Source organism: Nerophis ophidion, linkage group LG03, assembly GCF_033978795.1.
Source record: "Nerophis ophidion isolate RoL-2023_Sa linkage group LG03, RoL_Noph_v1.0, whole genome shotgun sequence".
Taxonomy (NCBI): Eukaryota; Metazoa; Chordata; class Actinopteri; order Syngnathiformes; family Syngnathidae; genus Nerophis; species Nerophis ophidion.
The window spans coordinates 59,593,536-59,620,434 of NC_084613.1; the positions used below are offsets into that span (position 1 = coordinate 59,593,536).

At 38.6% G+C, this 26,899-nt stretch overlaps 1 protein-coding gene across 1 annotated transcript in view; it reads left to right on the plus strand.

Moving 5' to 3' along the window:
* The first annotated feature begins 293 nt into the window (after positions 1-293).
* Positions 294-26,899, plus strand: part of alk (ALK receptor tyrosine kinase) — a 924,960-nt gene continuing 898,354 nt past the window's right edge. Inside the window, exon 1 of the mRNA XM_061895727.1 lies at positions 294-1,375. Coding sequence (XP_061751711.1) covers positions 655-1,375 — 721 coding nt within the window. The 5' untranslated portion in view covers positions 294-654. The remainder of the gene's footprint in view (positions 1,376-26,899) is intronic.

Genomic DNA, 26,899 nt, shown 5'->3' on the forward strand with positions numbered 1-26,899 from the left:
TGTGTCCACTGCATGATCCACTTTGGTCTGAGTGTTATTGGGTCGGATGGGCTGGATCGTGGGGGAAGAAATACAATGTCTCATATTGACGTCAAATAAATGTGAAAATGACTTCCACTCATGTGTGAGGAGAAGCTTACATCAGCTCTGACCAGCTGCGCACTCAAATAATAAAATACACCAAAAAAGACAATTAAACTGCGTTTTAATTACCCAACTTTAATGAACGGTCAGCATCCTCTAATTTGTGCATTTGTGTGTTTTTTTTTGTTTTGTTTTTCCACCCGGAGGGGAGAGAGGCGTGCTGACAGAGACCACTTGTACACAACCGTGCCAGTAGACAGGGAGTCTTTGAGGGCTTGTGGAGCGGACCAGACCCGCATATCAATCAGCGACTGGCTGAGTCCAAGCAGCGGATATCTGAAAGGGAGCAAGAGGGTGATGGCCGTGTTTGAAGAAGGTAGGAAAAAGCAAACTATAACATAACCACAAAAAACTGCTTCTGTCTTTGTCCAGCCACGTGTGCGCACAAGAAGGCGCAAGGAGGTGCGGGGATTGCGCATATGTGCCAGACGCAGTCGAGTACGCGGCGCACCGTGGAAATATTCAGACTGCTTCTCCCCAACTGACGACTTCCATCCATCGCTCGACAATATGCACGCCGGAGTCTGGCTTTCGGTGGTGTCTGCCGTGTTTTTTTTCACCGGGCTGCAGTGGACCGCGGCGGCGGGAATGGATGCCTCCACGGTCGGCCCCGGCGGCGGCGGCGAAAACGCGGGGAAAAGAGACTTAAATCAGACGATAAACTCGCGACTGAAGAGGAAAACGCTGGCGGTGGATTTCGCTGTGCCCTCTCTGTTGCGTTATTACCTGGCGGAGTTGGTGAAGAGACCCCTCAATGGAGACTGCCAGACTTTTGGAGGCTGCTACACAGTTAGTGCAAACTTAAAGATGCACTGCATCCCCTTGCAGAAAACCTTATCTACTTTTGTCGAGCAGAGGGCTGCAGGATCCGCCGCCAGGAACGCGTCCGGCGACGGACAGCTCCCTTTCTTTTCCAAGCGGCCGCTGTCCAAAGTTCTGAAATTGGGTCTGACCAAAGCCAGCCGCAAGTCGAATCAAGTGGTGGTGGAAATAGGAGAGGATTTCGTCAGGACGGGCTGCGGGGGGCTGTCGGTGTACGAGGAGGCCCCCGTGTTGACCCTGGAAGTGGACCTCACGACTATTATGGAGTGGTGGCTCGGCGCGGACGGGGGCCGACTGAGGGTCCGGCTCATGCCGGAGAAACGGGCGCAGGTGCCCGGCGTCGAGGACCGCTACACTGCGGCCATACGCGCGGCTGACCCCCGCCTCTTTCTACAGATTTTCTCCCAGGGTGAGTCTTCTTCTCTGCCCCCCCCCCCCACCACCACCCCCAGCCGCCTGCTGCTCAATATGAATAGTTGAAGCCTCACCCCTCAAAACAGCATTGTGCACCATTAACGACATGTTGTGTTGACAATGAGTATTTTTTTTTATAGCAACACTTCATCACTCTTTGTAATTTGACAGACATGCAACAGCACCCACAGAAAAAGGATATAAAAAAAAAAGCAAGAATGCTTATCCCACCCCTAATTTACAATCAACTTAAAGGCCTACTGAAACCCACTACTACCCACCACGCAGTCTGATAGTTTATATATGAACGATGAAATATTAATATTGCAACACATTTCGTTTACTAAATTGCAATTTAAATTTTCCGGGAGTTTCGTCCTGGAAACGTCGTGTAATGATGTCGTGTACACAAGACGTGACGGGTTTTTAGGAAGTATGAGCGCTGCACACACACACACACACACACAGCTAAATGTCGTCTGCTTAAACGGCATAATTACACAGTATTTTGGACATCTGTGTTGTTAAATGTTTTGCAATTTGTTTAATTAATATTGGAGAAGTCGCAGCAGAAAGATGGAGTTGGGACGCTTTAGCCTTTAGCCACACAAACACACGGTGATTCCTTGTTTAAAATTCCTGGAGGTGAAACGTTACCATGGATCAGAGCGCGGTCAAGCGAACATGAATCAAGACTGAATGTCAACCAGCAGGTTTCGGTGAGAAAATTGTGGTTAAAAAGTTGCTTCTTACCGGAGAAAAGCTGAGATTGTGTCGTCCATAGCTGCCGTCGACTCCCCTGAGACATTGCGCGTCAAGACACCCTTCCGACTATCAGGTACTATTTAACTCACTAAAACACTGGCAACACAATAGAAAGATAAAGGATTTGCCAGAATTATCCTAGTAAATGTCTCTAAAAACATCGGAATCCGTCCCAATCACGTTTTTTTTAACTTATTTTATTAAATTTTTTTCTAGTCCGTCGCTATCAATATCCTCAAACACAAATCTTTTATCCTCGCTCAAATTAATGGGGAAATTGTCGTTTTTTTCGGTCCGAATAGCACTTTTTGTTGGAGGCTCCCATTAAAAACAATGTGAATATGTGAGGAGCCCCCACACTTACGACGTCATTGTCTGCGACTTCCGGTAGAGGCAGTGCTTTTGCCTTAGCACCGAAAGTTGCGAACTTTATCGTGGATGTTCTCTACTAAATCCTTTCAGCAAAAATATGGCAATATCGCGGAATGATCAAGTACAACACATCGAATGGACCTGCTATCCCCGTTTGAATAAGAACATTTCATTTCAGTAGGCCTTTAAATGTTGGTTATGTATATTGGTTATGCAGTCCAAGTTTCCACAGCAGATTTGATGGATACATGACAATTTCAGAACAAGTATAACACATGATAATGGACGATAATGACAAGTCAGTATACATACACCAATATGGATAGAATAGCATTGAGCGACCATGAGACTAGCTCCATCTTGCCTGGGTATATTTCCTCTTTTGAAGCCTTGTCTGGTGTGTTATGTCCCTTATTTCACGGTGAGTTATTTTGCACCTGTGTCCCAGAGTTGAGATAGTCCAAACAACTCTTAGACTAGAAGACGGTTTAATTTCTCCGTTCACATTGTCCCAAAGTTTCACCCCCGCTATAGATACCGTTTGAGCCTTGAATGTGGAATTGACTATGTTGTGTTTGACATATATTTACTATGTATGCACGGACATGTCGGTGTTCAAAGGAATATGAGGGGTCTTGTCATGGCCTAATGATCTCTCAGTATGGAAATAACTCACTGAAACAGTATTCATTGTAAATTCACAGCAAAATACAGAACTTTCAAGGTAACATTTACAGTAATCTTTGCAGCAATGTACTGTAACGACAGAGCAGGAATTTTGCAGTTACTCTAACTTCACAATTGAAATTTCCAAGTAAGCACAATAACTATATATTCTCGTGAGGATTATATATTTAATCAAATACATTTTTTGGTAACAGTTTGGTATAGGGAACACATATTCACCAATAATTAGTTGCTTATTAACATGAAAATTAGTAACATATTGGCTCTTTATTAGTCATTATTAAGTACTTATTAATGCCTTATTCTGCATGGCCTTATTATACAACCAGTAAGCCATTAACTAAGAGTCTTCCCTCAATACCCTCAGAATTATTGCTTATTATTAACTCTAACCCAAACCCTAACTCTATGTTCCCCTAGTCTCCAAATTACTCTAAATTAAGTATTTGTTACTTAGAATATGTTCACATACTGTCACCATTTTTTTTTTTTTGCAATTTTTTTCTAAAATTGTATTCTTCTTCTTCTGTCTGCGTTTAACAGCATACCACCACCTCTTGTACAAGAGTGTGTAACATAGTCTACGACAGTGGTTCTCAAATGGGGGTACACGTACCCCTGGGGGTACTTGAAGGTATGCCAAGGGGTACATGAGATCTTGAAAAAATATTCTAAAAATAGCAACAATTCAAAAATCCTTTATAAATATGTTTATTGAATAATACTTCAAGAATATATGAAGGTAAGTTCATAGACTGTGAAAAAAAATACAACATGTTGACAGCTAGATTTTTTGTGGACATGTTGCATAAATATTGATGTTAAAGATTTCTTTTTTTGTGAAGAAATGTTTAGAATTAAGTTCATGAACCCAGATGGATCTCTATTAAAATCACCAAAGAGGGCACCTTAAGTTGATGATTGCTTGTATGTGTAGACATCTTTATTTATAATTGAATCACTTGTTTATTTTTCAACAAGTTTTTAGGTATTTATATATCATTTTTTCCAAATAGTTCAATAAAGACCACTACAAATGAGCAATATTTTGCACTGTTATACAATTTCATGAATCAGAAACTGATGACATGGTGCTGTATTTTACTTCTTTATCTCTTTTTTTCAACCAAAAATGATTTGCTCTGATTAGGGGTTACTTGAATTAAAAAAATGTTGACAGAGGGTGCATCACTGAAAAAAGGTTGAGAACCACTGGTCTATGAAACCATTAAGAGAAAAATCTATTTGAATTTACAGCAATTTTTTGTGAGATTACAGAGGAATACAGTATTTTACAGTGCAATATAAGGCTATTTTATTTTTTACAGTCACATTTACTGTGAAATATGTGTATTGTGGCTTTTCGAAGTCATTAGTTCTGGCATTACAGAGGACTCTGATTACTGTGTTCTGATTACTGTGTTTTACTGTGAAATAAAGGTATCTTAATTTACAGCATTTTATGGGATATTACATAAACACTATGATGACAGTAAATTTACTGGGAGATATCTTTGCAGCAATTTACTGTAACTACAGAGCTGTGATTTTGCAGTTACAGTAACTTCACAAGTGTAACGTCCAAGTAAGCACAATAACTATATATTCTCGTAAGGATTATATATGTCACTGAATTCATTTTTTTTTACCAGCCTTTTTTTCTCCAGTGTTATCCTACTTCTTCTCTCTGGGTTAAACAGCATACCACCACCTCTTGTACAAGAGTGTGTAACACAGTCTACAAAACTGTTAAGGAAAAAATCAGTTAAAATTACAGCAATTTGTTGTGACATTAAAGAGGACTATGAATACCATATTTTACAGTGAAATATAAGGGTATTTTAATTTTTACAGTCACTTGTGATTTAGGGCTTCGCGGTGGCAGAGGGGTTAGTGCGTCTGCCTCACAATACGAAGGTCCTGCAGTCCTGGGTTCAAATCCAGGCTCGGGATCTTTCTGTGTGGAGTTTGCATGTTCTCCCCGTGAATGCGTGGGTTCCCTCCGGGTACTCCGGCTTCCTCCCACTTCCAAAGACATGCACCTGGGGATAGGTTGATTGGCAACACACAAAATTGGCCCTAGCGTGTGAATGTGAGTGTGAATGTGTCTGTCTATCTGTGTTGGCCCTGTGATGAGGTGGCGACTTGTCCAGGTGTACCCCGCCTTCCGCCCGATTGTAGCTGAGATAGGCGCCAGCGCCCCCCGCGACCCGAAAGGGAATAAGCGGTAGAAAATGGATGGATGGATGGATGGACTTGTGATTTACAGAGGACTATGATTACAGTATTTTGCTGTGAAATATAAGGTAATCATTATTGTTTTACAGTCATTTGTTGTGCTACTGCAGAGGATGTGATTACAGTATTTTACTGCAAATAATAAGGGTATTCATAGTTTTAACATGTTTATTTGTTGTGACATTACAGAGGACTATGAATACCATATTTTACAGTGAAATATAAGGGTATTTTAATTTTTCACAGTATTCTACTGTGAATATAAGGTAATCATGATTTTTACAGTCATTTGTTACGCTGTTACAGAGGATTTGATTGCAGTATTTTACTGTAAAATATATGTACTGTGGCTTTTAAAGTCCTTCGTTCTGACATTACAGAGGACTATGATAATAGTATTCTACTGTGAAATATAAGGTATTATAATTGTTACAGTACTTTATTGTGATATTACAGAGTACTATGACTACAGTGCTTCACTGTGAAATATAAGTGTATTGGGTTTTTACAGTCATTTGTTGTACGATTGCAGAGGACTATGATTACAGTATTTTATTAAGAAATGTAAGGGTATGGTACTTGTTTGTCATTTGTCGTAATGTTAAAGTGCTTTTGATTGCAGGATTTTACCGTGAACAAATATTGTTAAATCCAGTAAATCTTTGCAGGGCACTTATAGTGAGTCAATCTGGTTTACATGGGTTGGAATTATGTTTCATTATCAATACTGCCCAGCATCCCCCATAGATGTTTTGCATCTTGATGTAATGCTCAAACAGAGGTGGTGTTTGTGATATATTCCAAGACCTCTGCCATTGTTGACTGATAACATACATGCACTTTGCTCAAAACCCATATGTGAGGATATCAAAATAGCAAAAGCTCCCCTGCAGGGTCTCGTTGTCTTCATCACTTTCCCCTTGACATACCTTATCCTTTCCCCTAACCGCCCCACTCCAGGAAGAAAGTTGAAATAGGCGTTATTCTGATTAGGCAAATTAACTCGTTATCTCCAAGAATGCTTCAATACTCCAGGGTTCGTCCCAGCTTTCTTCTTCTTCTGAGGATCGGCACAATTGCTGTATTTGCTCGGCGACTTTGATTGGGGGGGGGGGGGGGGGGGGGGGGGGAGGGGGGGGGGTGGGGGGGGGGATTGCAAACGAGAATATCAGATAAAAGGAAAAGAAGAGGATGGCTTGGTCGGTTAGAAGTGTGCACACAATGTAAACATGTTGATCGTAAATCTACAGCAAATTAAGGGAAATAAATTGCATTACTTTCAAGGTAACATTTACAGTAATTCACAATGAAATAATTTTACAGCGATTTCCTGTAACTACCGTATCTATCGGATTATAAGTCGCAGTTTTTTTTCCGGAGCGTCTTATGTGGGAAATTATTAACACATACCGTAAAATATTAAATAATTTTAATTATGTAATTCGCGGAAGAGACGAAGAAAATGTCAGCAATCGTCACACACACGTCAACTGATAAGAATTTGGCAGGGAAGAGTTGTGGCAGAAGTGCAATGTGGGTCATGGGATGCTAACTGCTATATGCTATATGCTACTGCCGTAGCTATCAAAATGGATCATTTCAACGTTGGCGGTAACTTATAAAAACTGAGAAGGGCCGAACAAAAATGGCACCGAAAAGGAAATCATGTACTGCAGATTACAAGCTGGACGTAGTGAAATATGCAGCAGAAAACAACAAGAGGAAGCAGCACATACATTTGGAGTTGGCAGAGTTGTTTAGAAGCAACATCAAGGAAAAATATTTCATCGGATTTATCGATTAGGAGTGACAGATAGTTTGGTAAACGTATCGCATGTTCTATATGTTATAGTTATTTGAATGACTCTTACCATAATATGTTACGTTAACATACCAGGCACCTTCTCAGTTGGTTATTTATGCGTCATATAACGTACACTTATTCAGCCTGTTGTTCACTATTTTTTATTTATTTTAAATTGCCTTTCATATGTCTATTCTTGGTGTTGGATTTTATCAAATGAATTTCCCCCAAAAATGCGACTTATACTCCAGTGCAACGTGTATATGTTTTTTTTTCCTTCTTTATTATGCATTTTCGGACGGTGCGACGTATACTCCGGAGTGACTTATAATTCGAAAAATACGATATGTTGTGATTTTTGTTAATTATAATACGGTTATAACTGAGTGCTGTAACTTCACAGTTGTACTTTTATACTTAATTACACCCTCTGGTTTTAACAGCATACAATCACCTACTGTACAAGGGTGTACAACATAGTCTAAATCAGGGGTCACCAACGCAGTGCCCGCGGGCACCAGGTAGCCCGTAAGGACCAAATGAGTAGCCCGCTGGCCTGTTCTAAAAATAGCTCAAATAGCAGCACTTACCAGTGAGCTGCCTCTATTTTTTAAATGTTATTTATTTACTAGCAAGCTGGTCTCGCTTTACTCGACATTTTTGATTCTAAGAGGGACAAAACTCAAATAGAATTTGCAAATCCAAGAAAATATTGTAAAGATTTGGTATTCACTTGTTTAAATAATTCTATGAATTATTTTACTTTGCTTCTTTTAACTTTCAGAAAGACAATTTTAGAGAAAAAAATACAACCTTAAAAATTATTTTAGGATTTTTAAACACATATACCTGTTTACCTTTTAAATTCTTTCCTCATCTTTCCTGACAATTTAAATCAATGGTTAAGTATTTTTCTATTTTTTTATTGTAAAGAATGATAAATACATTTTAATTTAATTCTTCATTTTAGCTTTAGAAGAGTATTTGTAAAATATTTCATCCAACTTATTGTGATTAAAATAAAAAATATATATATATTCTGGCAAATGTAGAAAATCTGTAGAATCAAATTTAAATCTTATTTCAAAGTATTTTTAATTTCTTTAAAAAATGTTGTTCTGGAAAATCTAGAAGAAATAATGATTTTTCTTTGTTAGAAATATAGCTTGGTCCAATTTGTTATATATTCTAACAAAGTGCAGATTGGATTTTAACCTATTTAAAACATGTCATCAAAATTCTAAATATAATCTTAATCAGAAAAAAATACTAATGATGTTCCATGAATTCTTTTTTTATTTTTTTCAAAAAGATTCAAATTAGCTAGTTTTTCTATAAATTTTTTTCGGTTGAATTTTGAATTATAAAGAGTCAAAATTCAAGATAAACTATGTTTCAAAATTTAATTTTAATTTTTTCCGTGTTTTCTCCTCTTTTAAACCGTTCGATTAAGTGTTATTTTTCATCATTTTTTCCACTACAAAAAACCTTCCGAAAAAGGAAAAAAAATGTACAACGGTATGACAAACAAAAATACCCATTTTTTTATATATGTAGATTTATTTTTTAATGGTAAATCGAGCAAATTGGCTATTTCTGGCAATTTATTTAAGTGTGTATCAAACTGGAAGCCCTTCGCATTAATCGGTACCCAAGAAGTAGCTCTTGGTTTCAAAAAGGTTGGTGACCCCTGGTCTAAATGGATGGATGGATGCATGTTGTGAAATATAAGGGTACTGTAATTTTTACAATTATTTTTGGTAATGAAACGGTGAAGTTTAATTACAGCATTTTACTGTGAAAAATTATGTTAGCTGCTGTGAAATCCGGGTCATTTTTTTTTTACAGTGTTCCTTCAACACATATGCTCATCCACGACTTTGTCTGCTCTGTGATGCTGACCTGATGATGCTAGTAATAATAATGCATTATGAGTTATATTATATCATCAGCAAATACATGCCTCTGACCCCTTTAAAGACATGACACCCACACACATCTGAGTGGGCCGCCATGCACTGCACGATCCTGCTCGCTGTCCCACACAGCCATTTATATTAGTAAGCATTGATGTGATCGTCTTTCCTGCTTTTGAAGGTCATTTATTTAATTACCACCACCTCAACACAGCCTTGAAATGTCAAACTGATCCACTGCTCGAGAGCTTAGTAATCACATGGCATTGGTTGTACCTCCAGCTGTCTACCTGTTGAGCTGTATAACTGATGAAAGATGAATTTGTGTAAGGGTGACCGACTCCCACTTCGTACAACACAAGGTTCGCATTACAAATGGTTGCTATTTACTAACTGAAGCATGCCCATTGCATCAGCGTTTGCATCATTCACTCCTGCAAAACTTTTTGTGTTGTCATGGAGATAGAGCCGGTGTGATAATTTACAGGAATAGGTGGACAAATTTGTGGCAAATGCTGACGTTTGAAAAGCATTGGTAATTACAATACACTGTAAATATTAAAAGTGGAACTATTTCCTTATGTCATTGTGTTATTTCAATGTAAAAATACAAGACACTATGGGCAAACATGCAGTAAACACTCAAATGCATCCAATGCAAGAACTGTGTCAGGTTGTATAAGAAAGGTTTGTCAAATGAATTCCCCTTCTGATGGTGTCAATTGAAACCCCACTAAACATAACGTGGTTACATAGGTGCGTGTTATTGGCCTGGTTTACCAAAGGGGTGCGTGTACTTAAAACACTTGCAAATTTGCTAGGACACACACAGTTGATCTACAAAACATGTGCAAAGTTAAATGTGTCTGTTAAGTGACCAGAATAACGCGTGCAATCATTTTGTGTCTCTCTTCAATAATATGCAACGTACATGCTGATCATCAAAACGTCAAACAACAGAGAGGAGAAGATGCAAATATAATTACTTAGAACGTGCAGTGTGTTTTTACAACACTCATCATTGTTTTGTGTGCACTATTTAGCGTTTTTTTTAGCATGTGTCAGAAGGACGCAAAAACTGATAGTTCCACACATGGCTGCAGGATCAGTGCTAGTGCTGGATGATGGACGAACGAGAATTCTACGTTTGTCGTGTCTGTTTTACACTTTGGACGGTCAGAAATAATAAATATTGGCCGTATTGTCAATTCAGCAACATCATTTTATAATTTTAAAAGTCAATTGATACGTTTTAGTGTCCTTTATTATGTCCTTTATTTTTTTTTTTAATGGCATTTTTTTTTCTCACATATAATATGCCGTATAGGGCAAAACGGTGGCACAGGTGAGTCCTGGTGCCTCACAATAAGAAGGTCCTGGGTTCGATCCCCAAGCTCCGGGTTTTTACTGTGTGGAGTTGGTATGTTCTCCCCGTGACTGTGTGGGTTCCTTCTGGGTACTCCGGCTTCCTCCCACCTCCAAAGACATGCACCTGGGGATAGGTTGACTGCCAACACAAAATTGTCCCTCGTGTGTGAATGTTGTCAATCTGTGTTGACCCTGCGATGAGGTGGAAACTTGTCCAGGGTGTACGCCATCTTCTGCCCTAATGCAACTGGGATAGGCTCCAGTCCCACCCACAACCCCGAGAGGTACAAGCAAAAGAAAAAGGATGGATGGATGACTATACCGTTTGTTATTGAAATATTTCTTATGTGAAAAAAACGTATTTAAATATGCATTGCGTTTTGAACGGGTTGAATGCAACCTCTGTCCATGCAATGAGCGCACCTTCGGGGTAAAAAAATATATATATATATAATAAAGTGGTTTCACTGTAAATGCACTGCATGACTGCTTCTAAAATGCCCATAAGAAGTAGTAAATGTCTCCTGAATGTTTAAAAACATAACAGAATGCAACAGAATGCTACAGGTGGGAGCAAGATAACAAGGAATGTTCAGTAAGTGAGAGTGTCTCCATGGTGATGCCCCGTATAACAGTGGTCCCCAACCTTTTTGTATCCGCGGACCGGTCAACGCTTAATAATTTGTCCCGCGGCCCCGGGGGGGAATCCATTTTTTTTTCTTTTTTTTTTCTTTGTCATGAAAAAGGGACATTTTTGTCATGAAAAAGGGAGGTTTTTGTGGTTGGTGCACTAATGGTAAGTATATATTGTGTTTTTTATGTTGATTTAATTAAAAAAAACAAAAAAAAAACAATTTTAATTAATTTATTTATTTATTTATTTTTAATAAAAAATAATACAAAATTCTTCTTGGGACCACTGCCGTATAACACACACAAACTCCTAATTGTAATCAGTCGGTCTGCATCACTTTACAATTGCACATTATCTTAGTAGAACACACGCAACATACCCACTAATAAAACACACTATATTATAGATTGCACACGCTGTTTAGCGCGTGGTGTTTAGATCTTAGTAAATCAGGCCCGAGGAGTACCGTAGCTGTATGAGCAAAAAGTGGAGTTCTATATTTCATGGTTCCTCTGTCCAAGTGGTAGGAAGAATAACTTGATATCTTCCCTGTGTATCCCATCTAAAGCTGTTTTAAGCCCTAAATTGGTTGATTAAATTTGACATTTCACTGTTGAATGTGCATGCTTGTTTCCCCCCCAGCCGCCGGTGAAAGGCTGGCTATTAGCATTGGAATAAATGCCTGTTATGCCACCCACAATAATTTGACAACCATGCAAACATGCCTGCAGGAATCAAGACATGAAACTGCACAGTGCGTTTATTACTTACTTGCCCAGTGGGCCTCAAGGGAAATATCATTACTTTTGAGTTGCGTGTACAAGAGCAAGACTGGGAGAAGGGAACACCATGCAAAGAAGGTGTGATCAAGGGTTGACCTCTACTTTATTAACCTCTGCTGTGTTCACTAAGTGGGGCCTTAATAGCTTTCAAAACAACAACCAACACAAAGGGCATCCCAGTTCTATTATGCACATTCCTACCCCCAAGTGAAAATCTTCTGCCAACGTGCCTGCAAAAAAAAAGATGTATTTTCAGCTCATCCCCACTCTCTTTTGTCCACAAAATATTTTCTCATTATCTTATCAAGATTGTCACACACAAAATAAATTAATCTAAATGCATTTAAAAAACTAAAGCAGCACCAGGAGACACATTACAAGGAATCCTTTAAAACAGGGACACCCAAACTGTGGTACGTGTACCATTAGTGGTACGTGGGCGCCATCTAGTGGTATGCCAAAGAATTATTTAATTATGTGAATCGTGTGTTATTTTCCCATATTGAAACACAGTGTTACTATTCAATATGCTTGTTAAATAAGACATCTGCCTTGTTTTTGTTGATACGTAGGCCTAGTACGCTACTCTATTTTAATGTTGGTCATAATTGTGGTACTTGGAGAGCATTTTTTTTCTGAGGTAGTACTTGGTAAAAAAAAAAGTTTGAGAACCTTTGCTTTAGAACATCCTAAATCCAGACGATGATTCAGATCACCCTCCCCCAAATCAAGCATTTGTTCCTTATCCGACTTTGGACATTTCCTGAAAGTGTCATCAAACTCTGCCCATAACTTTTTCAGTCATGTTGTCAACTGATTGATTAATTGATTGATACTTTTATTAGTAGATTGCACAGTTCAGTACTAATCCGTACAATTGACCACTAAATGGTAACACCCGAATACGTTTTTCAACTTGTTTAAGTCGGGGTCCACGTTAATCAATTCATGGTACAAATATATACTATCAGCATAATATAGTCATCACACAGGTTAATCATCATAGTATATACAATTAATTATTTACATTATTTACAATCAACTCAAACTCAAAACATCCATCCATCTTCTTCCGCTTATCTGAGGTCTGGTCGCGGGGTCAGCAGCCTAAGCAAAGAAGCCCAGATTTCCCTCTGCCCCGCCTGTTCGTCCAGTTCTTCATGGGTGATCCTAAGGCGTTCCAAGGCCAGCCGGGACATATAGGCCCTATCCCAATACACGCCCACACTCTAACATATTGCCTTTCACGCACCCTTTTTCTTAATCGGTAGACTTTCTGTTATTTTGTCATTATTCTTTTGGAACATTTTATTTATCTGTGCTTCGGCTCAGCAATGTCACCAACGCATGGCAGCACATGTGGATGAAAAATAACAACGGGTGCTTTCCAAAGGCAGTAGTAACTTTATTAGGAGTGGTGTTAGTAGCGATCTCATCCACTCCTGGGGCATTGCCACCAAGGAGCTTTTTAACTACCTCAGCAACCTCAGCCCGAGAAATAGGCGAGCACACCACATATATCCTATAGACCGGAGGTCGGCAATCTTTACCATTCAAAGAGTCCATCCATCTTCTTCCGCTTCACAAAATAAAGAAAACAATGGGAGCCACAAAATTCTTTAAATTTATAATGATATAACACTGCATACAGAGTTTACTTTTGCTTTGTGCTATGTATAAACCAGGCCCTCTGACACGCGGCCCGCAATTAAATATGAACATTTTATGTTAGTGCGGCCCGCGAGTTTTAAATGAATGCCCCTTAATAGCATCACACTTGCCGACCCTTCCGAGTTGCCCAGAAGACTCACGGAGTACAGGGTAACTATTCTCCCGGACGTCTGCTGAGTTGCACCCGAATAACAATAACAAGGGCGTGCTATGATGCCACTGTCTTTAGTGCCCTCTACAACTTGTACTAATAGCTTGCCAGTCTAGTCACAAATTGTATGTGGCTTCTGCAGACCCGTGTAAGTGACTGCAAGGCATACTTGTTCAACAGCCATACAGGTCACAGTGAACCCACACCAAACATGAATGACAAACACATTTCGGGAAAAAATCCAGACTGTAACACCACATAAACACAACAGAACAAATACCCAGAATCCCATGCAACCCTAACTCTTCCGGGCTACATTATACACCCCCCCCCCCACCCCTTTCCTGCGTCGGTTGAGGTGGGCGGGGTCGGGGATGCTGAGTGGATACAGTCTCATGTTAATAACGTGAGAGTTCAGTTTATAGTGAGGCCAGCAGTGAATCCTCTCATATGTAGACAAGTCAGCAGCGCAGAGATGTCATCAACTAATGTATAGAGCAGTGGTCCAATCGGGGTCACGACTTGGAACAGCTACGCATCCTCCGTGGAAACTGATGCGATTTTTAATCTCCTTTCTAGAGTTCAAATTTCTTCTTAAATAATTGCATAAAGTCATCAGCCGATTGATTGGAGCTACTGCGAGAAGTTCTTTGTTAGGTTAGTGACGCTTCTGTAGTAAAGAAATATTTAGGATGTTTTTTTTTTTAGGCGGATCAGATTTGAGTATTAATTAGTTTTAGCTGTGGTAAGAGCGTACTTAAAAGACATCCTGAATCAAAGTCCGGAGCACACCATCCCCACTATACACGTTGTTTACAGTGCACTGCTTCCCCCTCGTGAGGTGGAGGATAGTGGTCCAGAATTGCTTCGAAGCCGTTCGAAAGTCATTTTCCATGGTCTACCAAACTCCTCCTAGGTTCATTTTTTTTTTTATATGAGAACATAAAATGTATTCCAGCTGTAGGAGCACTTGCATTCAGAGGAGGACATACACCATGTTTGGATACCAGTTTCATGCTTTTATAACACAAAATGTGGATTGTTACAATCCTGGTTTGAGTCCTAAAGATGCTTGGTAATCTATTCTGTGATTTTATCCAACCATCCGTCTATTTTCTACTGCTTGTGACTTTTGGCGTCGCATGGGAGCTGGAGCTTATCTCAGCTGCACTCGGGCAAAAGGTGGGGTACACCCTGGGCAAGTCGCCACCTCATCACAGGGCCAACACAGACAACATTCACACTCACATTCAGACACTAGGGCCAATTTAGTGTTGCCAATCAGCTTATTCCCAGGTGCATGTTTTTTGGATTTGGGAGGAATCCGGAGTACTCGGGAGGGAACCCACGCAGTCACGGGGAACCCAGGAGCTTGTTTTTGTGAGGCACAATCACTACCCACTGTGTCGCCGTGCCGCCTTTGTGATATTACTACCCTGAATAAATGAATATGTTACTCTGTACATTAAATGTTGTACAAGTTAATGGTATTCATATCTCTGCATGACACATTTTGAACCTTCTCTATTTTTCAACAAAATGTAATATTCTGCCTGCTAAACATTCTGTAATTGCGGACTATCAACCAACAAATGTTCTAAAAGTATATGCACTTTATTTTAATATGCCAGATCATTTATTTGGGTAGAAATATCACAGATTACATTACAAAACACTTTTGACAAATGTTGATCGTAATATAAGACGATTTCTTATTGTTTTGGTATTTAGATTGAATGTGACGCAGAGCACTATTATTGTGAAGCCGGAAGTATGTTACTGGTATGAGAAGAGATTTATTGACATGTTTTTAGTAAAGTCTTCGATATAATTGACTCTAGACTTCCTCACTACCGTCTTTTTTTTCTGGTGAGCTTTTGTATATTGTCCACCTTTCTTTGTGCACTTGTGCATTTCTGCTCGCTATTTTTGAGGGTGTGGTTCAACAGTAACAGGAAGCGATTACATTTCCCCATTTTACGGAATGGAACAAGGGTCAAAAAGAAATTGGACGCATGCGATGTAATCACGTGTAAAAAATATTGTGACATTAAAGGAACTTATAGTTACCAGGTTATTATCTTGCTAATTTTTACAGCCCTAGTAGAGACATTCAATAAATACAAGTAAACAATAATACATGTTTAAATGGTGGAGTAAAACAATTCACTGAATCACCCAATTTTCATAAATAAATTTTTGAATGAAATGTATTGCTTCATAATGTTGATGTTGTTATTTATATGTTGTTAGAGTTGATTGTTGAAGACTATCAGCTGTATTAAGTATGTGTGAGTTACAAACCCTGTTTCCATATGAGTTGGGAAATTGTGTTGGATGTAAAAATAAACGGACTACAATGATTTGCAAATCCTTTTCAACCCATATTCAATTAATGCACTACAAAGACAAGATATTTGATGTTCAAACTCACAAACTTTTCAAATATTTTTTTTTCAAATAATAACTAACTTAGAATTTCATGGCTGCAACACGTGCCAAAGTAGTTGGGAAAGGGCATGTTCACCACTGTGTTACATCACCTTTACTTTTAACACTCAATAAACCGAGGAAACTAATTGTTGAATGTTTGAAAGTGGAATTCTTTCCCATTCTTGTTTTATGTAGATCTTCAGTCGTTCAACAGTCCGAGGTCTCCGCTGACGTATTTTACGCTTTATAATGCGCCACACATATTCGATGGGAGACAGGTCTGGACTGCAGGCGGGCCAGGAAAGTACCCACACTCTTTTTTTACGAAGCCACGCTGTTGTAACACGTGCTGAATGTGGCTTGGCATTGTCTTGCTGAAATAAGCAGAGGCGTCCATGAAAAAAACGGTGCTTAGATGGCAGCATATGTTGTTCCAAAACCTGTATGTACCTTTCAGCATTAGTGGTGCTTTCACAGATGTGTAAGTTACCCATGCCTTGGGCACTAGTGCACCCCCATACCATCACAGATGCTGGCTTTTGAACTTTGAGTCGATAACAGTCTGGATGGTTCGCTTCCGCTTTGGTCCGGATGACAGGATGTCAAATATTTTCCAAAACAATTTGAAAAATGGACTCGTCAGACCACAGAACACTTTTACACTTTGCATATGTCCATCTTAGATGATTTCAGGCCCAGAGAAGCCGGTGGCGTTTCTGGATGTTATTGATAAATGGCTTTCGCTTTGCATAGTAGAGCTTTAACTTGCACTTACAGATGTAGCGACAAACTGTATTTAGTGACAGTGGTTTTCTGACGTGTTCCAGAGCCCATGTGGTGATGTCCTTTAGAGATTGATGTTGGTTTTTGATACAGTGGAAGGGATCGAAGGTCACAGTCATTCAATGTTGGTTTCCGCCCATGTCGCTTACGTGGAGTGTTTTCTCCAGATTCTCTGAACCTTTTGATAATATTATGGACCGTAGATGTTGAAATCCCTAAATTTCTTACAATTGCAATTTGGGAAACGTTGTTCTTAAACTGTTTGGCTATTTGCTGACGCAGTTGTGGACAAAGGGGGTGTACCTCGACCCATCCTCTCTTGTGAAAGACTCAGCATTTTTTGGTAATCTGTTTTTATACCCAATTGGGGCACCCACCTGTTCCAAATTAGCCTGCACACCTGTGGGATGTTCCAAATAAGTGTTTGATGAGCATTCTTTAACTTGATCGGTATTTATTGCCACCTTTCCAAACGTCTCTGTCACGTGTTGTTGGCATCAAATTCTAAAGTTAATGATTATTTGTAAAAAAGAAAAAATGTTTATCAGTTTGAACATAACATTTATTTTTTTGTAGCATATTCAACTGAATATGGGTTGAAAATGATTTGCAAATCATTGTGTTCCGTTTATATTTACATCCAACACAATTTCCCAACTCATATGGAAACGGGGTTTGTATTTCTTTTAAATCCTTGCAGTTGAGACGATGTCATTTGTCTGTTGTGTGAAATTATGGAATGGAGTGAGTGAAGCCCTCAAGTGATGTTAAACCATGAGCCAAGTGGTAAAACTTCATTGTTTTCATACAGTATGGGGATCAAGAAGGGCCCCCATATTTCATGTTGACAGTAATACTTCTTTAAATCTGATACTGCCACTTAAGGCATTTATGATCATTTGTTACACTCTGTGCATGCGATCTATTTTCATCTGTCCCATGCCACATGAGTAAGAGAGTGAACTTGTAATCATTGAGGTTACTGACATTAAAAGCTTGCATCAATCAGCTGCTAATGGAAAAGTCATTCGGGAGTCAGACTGACAAGCCCGTTTATTATTAATGTATTTCTATGATCAATTTATTTATTGTACAACATGACACTCAGCTGGACCCTCGGGGACCCGCCTGGCAAGTATCACTGATCTTCAAGTATAGTCAGCGCACTGTTAGATCCTGAGATGATGTGCTGCATGTAATTACTATGTGTGGGAAAATTGATGCAATATAACATATCAAATCTGCAATGCTACTCCACTGTCAGTGTCAGAAGTTCAAAACAGACCATTACTGTTATATGTAAAGGCCAAGTAATTAGTGTATTGGATATTGGAATTATTTGCCACTTGCCAAGATTTTAAATGTTTTTTCAGAAACTCTTTTCTAGAAATTTCCTTAGTTTTAAAAGCTATTTACTTATTTTTAGTCATTGACTTTACAATAAAGTCTTAATTTTAGAATTAATAATTATATGTTGTCAGTAGAAGTCGCTGTCTTGCGTTCCAGTGCATAGAGTTTACAATAGGTTTTAATGTTTTTCAACAACGGCATCAATTAAACGGCTTGTTTTTGGACTTTTCAGTTTATCTCCCAACTTCCTCCTTCTCCAGGATCTGTCCGCTCACTGTTAAAGACAACAGATGATTAGTTTAAAAGGTGCCACCTGTGTATCGCAGTCAGTATATGCCCCGCCCCTCTCGGATTACTCTTTGTTTCAGCACCATGGACAGAGGTGTTGACTTTCACTCTTGCAGTGCGCAAATCACAATCCATCCAATCATCCATTTGCTACCGCTTATTCCCTTTGGGGTCGCGGGGGGCCGCTGGTGCCTACCTCAGCTACAATCGGGCGGAAGGCCGGGTACACCCTGGACAAGTCGCCACCTCATCCCAGGCTAATCACAATCCCCTTACACATTGTCTATTCTAGTTTTTTTTATAAATACACAAATAACTATTCAAATAAGATTTGAGTTTTCCTTACATATAAAATTGTGTTTAAAGATTCTGCTACATGCTTAGGATGCGTAATTTAAGAACAGCAAGTTGAATAATGTTTGTTTTATCAATACCATACTTATTTTGTCCTACTAATTTCTAGTTACAGAAATGTTAATTTAGGATGTCTTATCAAGTAAAATCTACTAGCTGCAGGGGCAGATAATTTATTAGTTTTAGTATTTTTTTCCCTAAAATGTAGTTTTTTTATTTTATACTTGGTCAGCTTTTTTGCTATGTGCAAGTGCACCTAGTATTGTGGTCACACAGCAATTCTTCCAGCACTTCTTGATGTTACGAATTATGCACGGCCCTAAAAGTTTGTATTTATATAGCCCTTTTCTCTAGTGACTCAAAGCGCTTTACATAGTGAAACCGAATATCTAAGTTACATTTTTAAACCAGTGATGGTGGCACTGGGAGCAGGTGGGTAAAGGGTCTTGCCTAATGACACAACTGCATTGACTAGGATGGCGGAAGCGGGGATTGAACCTGGAACCCTCGAGCTGCTGGCACGGCCGCTCTACCAACCGAGCTATACCAGCCCTGCTATACTGCAACTACTGAGCATATTTTGGCCTAACAGGATAATTTTCACTAGTGGGATTTGTCTCTGTGCCCCTTTCAAATGCACACCTCAACCGTCTATTCAAAGTGTATGTTTGATTCTTGTGTAGACAAAGCTACAACAGCAACATGCAACAACACATCAACTCTTTATTCCTCAAACGACAAACTTGTTGTCCTCCTATTTTCGGTTTGTGTCTACAGCACTAAGCCATCTTAGACTTTTCAAGTGTAAAACATAAACAGAATGTCTGCACAGTGGACTATAGGGAAGCCTTGGGTGGTATTTCTTTCTGTAATTACAATTAATAATTACAACTATTACAATTATTATTATTTTCCGGACTGTAGAGTGCACCAGTGTCCAAGCAATACCCACAATTGTTTAGAATATTATTTTCCATATATTAGCCACACCAGACTAAAAGCCGTAGATATATACATTGTGAAATGAGTTATTGACACAGATATAATTTGAATTTTTTTATTTACATCCATTTTTCCCGTAATTGTTTCCAAATAGTGCCTGTAACAAGGCAGTAAAACAGCTGCTCCAACAAAACAAAAGTCATCGTCATGGACCCACTAGCTGCCGAAGCTTGCTCTTCAAAACAGGTAAACAGATTCAATAAATCCACGGTGATGTTTTGGTGAATTTACAAAACTGAAATAAAAACAAATTATGTCATTGTAAGTTAATAATACTAACACAGAAACCCGCAAATGTGTTAGCCTATTAGCTAATGTTAACGACCCTGGCTTCATTTAATTATGATAGCTCAGACAAAAAAGGATGGAAACACTCCAGCAGGATTCACACGTGGGATTTTTTAGTAAGAATGAATTGTTGTAGTTATTTTATGAAATGTACAAATGTTGCTTGGAGTGATGAATGAACAATCCATACAAGGAGAAACCCTAAGGATGACTAGAAGACAGAACATTACTTGTACTTCCGGTTGAAAGCTCTAAACAGAAAGGCACTGCAGCACCTGCAGTTAGCGAACTTGTCCAAAAGATGGCTCCATGGCACAAACAATAACACTTGTTTTTAGAGTCTTTGCTTGTTTTTTAACAACTTTTTGCATTGTGAAGAAAAATCTATAAATTAATGCCACCGTTTTATAATACACACGAATCAAAATGTTGGAGAAAAAAAATAACTTATAGTCTGAAATTTACGGTAGTTTTGATCAATTAAGTTAATTAAATAATTTGACAATGAGCTACAAGAATATGCCATCTATTGTGTACTTTAAGTATGTGCAGTAAAAACCAAGTAAAACATCAATACAGAATTTGTTTTTCAAATATTTTTGAGATCCTGTGCTTTTTGAGGCAAGTTGACTCAATGTTATTAAAAGAAATATAATAAGCATTAACACATTGCAAATTTTGCTGCAACTTTCTGAAAAAAATAGCTCAAAATTCAGGCATTTTAGGCCACAACCATCACAAAAATAACCAGCGGAATCCTGACACAGGGTATATACACAAAACAATTTGTCCTTGAGAATAACAAGTCATGCACTGCATCATACACTTAACACAGTGAAGCGTTTTACCATGTTGACGCACATGGCTGCCTGACCTGGGTAACTCTGGTTTTTACTACCCTCACGTGCATGTATATATTCATGTTTTATTCAGCAACAAGCAGCATTAAGCAACACCATCCCCAGGCATAGGCGCTGATCTACATTTCTGCCAGTGGGTGCTCGGTGTGTGTGTGTGTATTAGTGTTATACCGATACGAGTATTTTGGTTCCGGTACCGGTACCAAAAGTGCTTCCGTACTTTTCGGTACTTTTCTAAATAAAGCGCACCACAAAACAAAAAGTGTCCTTCTTGGCTTTATTTTAACAAAAAAATCCAACCGTACATTGAACATATATTTTCTTATTGCAATGTTGTCCTTAAATAAAATAGTGAACATACAAAACAACGTGTCTTTTAGAAGTAAGTAAACAAACAAAGGCTCCTAATTTAGTTGCTGAAGTATGCAGTAATATATTGTGTCATTTATCATTCTATTATTTTCTCAAAATTATTAAGGACAAGTGGTAGAAAATTAACTATTAATCTACTTGTTCATTTACTGTTAATATCTGGTTATTTTCTGTTTAAACATGTTCTATCTACACTTTAGTTTAAATGATACCACAAATCCGGGTATCAATTTGATACCAAGAAGTTACAGGATCATACATTGGTCATATTCACAGTTCTCATGTGTACAGGAACATATTTCCTGAGTTTATAAATATAATATACATTTTAAAAAAACGGAAGTAGATTTTGTGATGGTAAAAAAATATCGACGTAATCATAGTAGTATCGAATAGATATGCTATTGTACGTGGTATCATTACAGTGGATGTTAGGTGTAGCTCCACCAATGGCATTTGTTTATATTGTAGTGTCCCGAAAGAGTTGGTGCTGCAGGGAATTCTGGGATTTTTTTTCTGTAGTGTTTATGTTGTGCTACGGTGAAAATATTCTTCCAAAATGTGTTTGTCGTTGTTGTTTAGTGTGGTTTCACTGTGTTTATGACAGTGTGGGCGTTGTTCATACTGCCACCTTCAGTGTGACATGTATGGCTTCCATTCACTGGTATGCAGTGTGTTTAAAGTCAATATAATATTGGCATTATATCATTATCAGGAACAATGTAATCGAGGTTAGTCTTGTTCATTTCAGACTATATGATATGGGACTTTCTTAAAGTGTCAAACAGACAATTCTCGCCACTGAATTAACAGCAATAAGATGTAAGTGTTAAAAATTACTTTATAGTTTCAAAGTTGTCCTCAGTCCCACGTGGGTGCTGAAATTGTCCATGGGTGCTCGAGCCCCGCAGCACCCACGGGATCGGCGCCTACATCCCCTGGTACATCAGCTGAAGCAATGTACTCCCAACAGTTGCCATTTCAAATAAGCTGCAAAACAAAATACAAGAATATATTTATAAAATGTGATTAACTTTTCATGTCAGTGTTCTGGAAATTCTCTGGACTCAATGTGACTATTGCTTTAAATTCCCTTTTTGTTTCTTCTTCAGCACTCTGTCTTACACTCTTTCACATGATGTTTTTTTTTGTGCTATTTATATCACCTACAAGCTGCCTGTTTTGATTAATGGTGATGCTTTTAAGAAGTGCAAATAATGCTCTGGGCTCTTGGTGTGGAAAGAAATCCATACTCTACATGAACTCTTCCCTTTAATGTTCTACATCCATAATGAGAGAAGTAAACAATTCTGGAAGTTGCTCTATTGAGTTTCTGCTAATGTGTCAATTTTAAAGCACAAATAATAAAGGTGCTTTTGTAATGCGTTTGATACCAAACGACTTTTCTCACAAGAAACAATCCAAATAATCTATTTCAAACAACCAAAAATATGAAACACTTTTTTTTTTATATACATAATAATCATTGTTGTACATGCAAAAAAACAATATGAAATACATACAAATGCCTAATTAAATGGATAAATGACCATAACTTTTACCTTTCCTTAATTCATTTTTTCCTGGTGTCAATGGAACTCATTGAAGAGTCAGGCTTCCCTTCAGGGATGTGTCCCGAATTTTATACTTTTATATGTCCGGACCGAAGTCCATTGGTACTAACAGTTACTGATTCCTGTCAAATCAAATGGTGACATATTCCGATGCCTTAGTTGCACGTTACGTCAGGTCCGGTTGCAGACTCATTTCGGCTCAAGCACCTGGCCAAAACTAAACAGCTGGACTGCCTCTAAGTGATGGTCCAATCCAGATTTGATAATTGAATACAACAACTAAGATGCACGTTACAATCAAACAGTTGGTGGTTCATAAGTACAATACTTTCAGTATAAACTCTTTGTCGGGCACAACCCAAAACAAGACGGGCACATTTAACTTGATGGCAAAGACTACTTCCTGACTAAGGTAACACACAGTAGCCTGCACACTACTGCCATCTAAAGGCTTGTAATTTCAAATGCATACAAAGTCTATTTAATCCAATGAAGTAGGGTACAACTTGCCAGCAAGCTCCATGTTAAATGTGAAATTAAAAGAAGTTAGATTTTTTTCAAACAATTAACATTTATGAACTCACATTAACACATCCGATTACGTTTTAGCGAGATCGACCACCGGATGCCACTTTCGTAACTTGCTACAAGTTTCTGTTCTGAATTCAATAGTGTTTCTCACCTTCTTTATCATAGAGCTTTCTTTGATTGGTTGGTTGAAAATTATTTCAATCAATCAATCAATCAATCAATCAATCAATCAATCAATCAATCAATCAATCAATCAATCAATCAAAGTTTACTCATATAGCCCTAAATCACAAGTGTCTCAAAGGGCTGCACAAACCACAACGACATCCTCGGCTCAGATCCCACATCACGGCATGGAAAAACTCAACCCAATGGGATGACAATGACAAACCTTGGAGGGGACCCCCCGGGCGACCGGTGCAATGGACGTTGAGTGGATCTAGCATAGTAGTGTGAGAGTCCAGTCCATAGTGGATCTTACATAATAGTGTGAGAGTCCAGTCCATAGTGGGGCCAGCAGGAGATCATCTTGACTGGAGACAGGTCAGCAGCGCCGACATGTCCCCAACTGATGCACAGATGAGTGGTCCACCCTGGGTCCCGACTTTGGAGAGCTAGCAACTCATAGATAGATAGATAGATAGATAGATAGATAGATAGATAGATAGATAGATAGATAGATAGATAGATAGATAGATAGATAGATAGATAGATAGATAGATAGTACTTTATTTATTCCAGGAAAATTAAAAATCATCTGTGGTCACCGAATCTGTGCCACCGAATCTCCACGAAGGAGTGGGGGGCCTTGCAGAAAAGAAACGGCAAATCAACTGGTTTAAAAGGGGGGTCTATTTTAAAGGCTAGATTATGCAAATTAATTTTAAGGTGGGACTTAAATGCTTCTACTGAGGTAGCATCTCTAACTGTTACCAGGAGGGCATTCCATAGTACTGGAACCCTAATAGAAAACGCTCTATAGCCCCCAGACTTTTTTTGGGCTCTGGGAATCACTTTCGAACATGTATACAGAATCAATATGATTTATGAAATATTTTACACATTTTCATTTTTTTCTATAAAACAAGTACAAAGAGGAGTAAGAAGAAGAAAGGCTTATCTAATCCTACCCCCTTTCCACTTTATACGAACATATATGTTGACTTCCTGTTCTCAATTTATACACAATTCACATCAATGTGTTTTCGTGGGTTATTTAGCAGCCAAACTCAAAATGAACAAGCCCAGAGCCTGGGTTTAGTTCACATTGCAGGGTATAATGCCTTTCTTCTTTTTTTTTTAATGTCTAACATGGATGCAATTCGTCTGTGTAGTGAACCGCATATGCACAAAACAGGCTGTCACATGCAGTGCACTGTTTACAGAAGTAAACATGGCCCTAATTTGTGTAATTGTCATTCTTGGCATATGTGTGGTAATTCAAAATAGTTTTTGCCACCCTTGTCAACCTTTTGCTAGCCAATTTAATTAGGACAATACTATGAGCTATTCTTGTAACGGCTGTGTGGCATATTGTTGCCGGATTTGTTCTTCCGAGGATGCGTCGACATGAACACAGCAAAGGTAAGATATAATGAATTTATTTAAGTGACAAAAACTGGCTAAGAATAAAAATACTGGAGCCAAGCAGAAAAGGCAAACAAAGGGAGCTAGCATGGGAGCTAGGAAAACAAACAGAAATACTAACAACTTGCCATGAAGGCACACAACAGGGAAAACAAATCATTAGCCTGAGAGCTAGAATAAAAATGAAGGCGTAACGTGAAAGCTAGCGAGAATATAAATGCGCAGTATGAAAGCTAACGAGAAAATATATGTGGGGCGGTTTAGCTCGGTTGGTAGAGTGGCTGTGCCAGCAACTTGAGGGTTGCAGGTTCGATTCCCGCTTCTGCCATCCTAGTCACTGCCGTTGTGTCCTTGGGCAAGACACTTTACCCACCTGCTCCCAGTGCCACCCACACTGGTTTGAATGTAACTTAGATATTGGGTTTCACTATGTAAAGCGCTTTGAGTCACTAGAGAAAAAGCGCTATATAAATATAATTCACTTCACTTCACTTCACATACGAGTCGTCACTGTTGCATGAAAGCAAACTAGGATCCCAGAAAGACTGAACAGAAAAGGCTGGCTTATATAGGATGGTGATTTACAGAACAGGTGTGGGTCTTGAAACCACGTCAGGTGAAAATAATACGTAGCTATGGAAACAGACTAAAAACAGGCACTAAAGAGCCAAACTACCAAAATGTGATACAGAAAAGAATCAAAACAACAACATGGAACGATCCGAGCAGCGGATTGCAGCAATTCTAAGAATTCTGAGGGAAAGTTCTGCAGGCAAATGGGCAAAACATTGCAAAGTTTGGCGATTTGATAACCAAGACGCAATATGAAAGTGGGATAGAATTTCTGCAAGATATTTGTTGAAAACTGAAGCATCGCAAAAGTGGCGTGTGGGAAAATAAAATTTGACAATATAAAATTTTGCTATTCACGTGGTTCCCAACTTAAGGAAGATGAAAAACTTATTCGGGTGTTACCATTATTGGTCAATTGTACGGAATATGTACTTTACTGTGCAATCTACTAATAAAAGTTTCAAAATTTCAAAGGTGAAACTCAGAAAATGTGAATATCAAGCAGATGTACTTTAATCCAGAAATTAGATTTACTAGGTGAAACTAATACACAAAATAGGCTCATGGCATGCAACTCAAGATACTTCAACCCTTTGTTTGATATAATTTTGATGATTATGGTTTACAGCTTTTGAAAACCTCAAAAGGAAAATCTCAGAAACGTTGGGTGTTTTACAAACTGTAAACCATGATCATCAAAATTATAATAAGTGAAGGCTTGACATATCTCAATGTGTATGTAATGAGTTGATTTCACATATTAGTTTTACATTGGAAGTTGAATTGCTGACATATTATTCTAATTGTATCACTTTACCACTTTATGGAACCTGTGACTGCACCATTCAAAGTGACTGGTTATGTTTATGTTGTCCTTTGTTTATTTATCTTCTCACACAAACACACACACACACACACACACGCACGCACACCCACGCACATGCACACTTATACGGGCCAAATACTTTTTGTTCGTGGTGATTTTTTAGGCTCTACAACAAAATATCTGTTCATTCCTGGTGCTGCAAATGACGTGGGCTTGGACATAACATTTTTTGATGGTTCCAACAAATTTCACATGCTGCTAGTCCATGCACTCCAGAGAGTGTTCAATATTCAAAATGTTTATTTTTTGT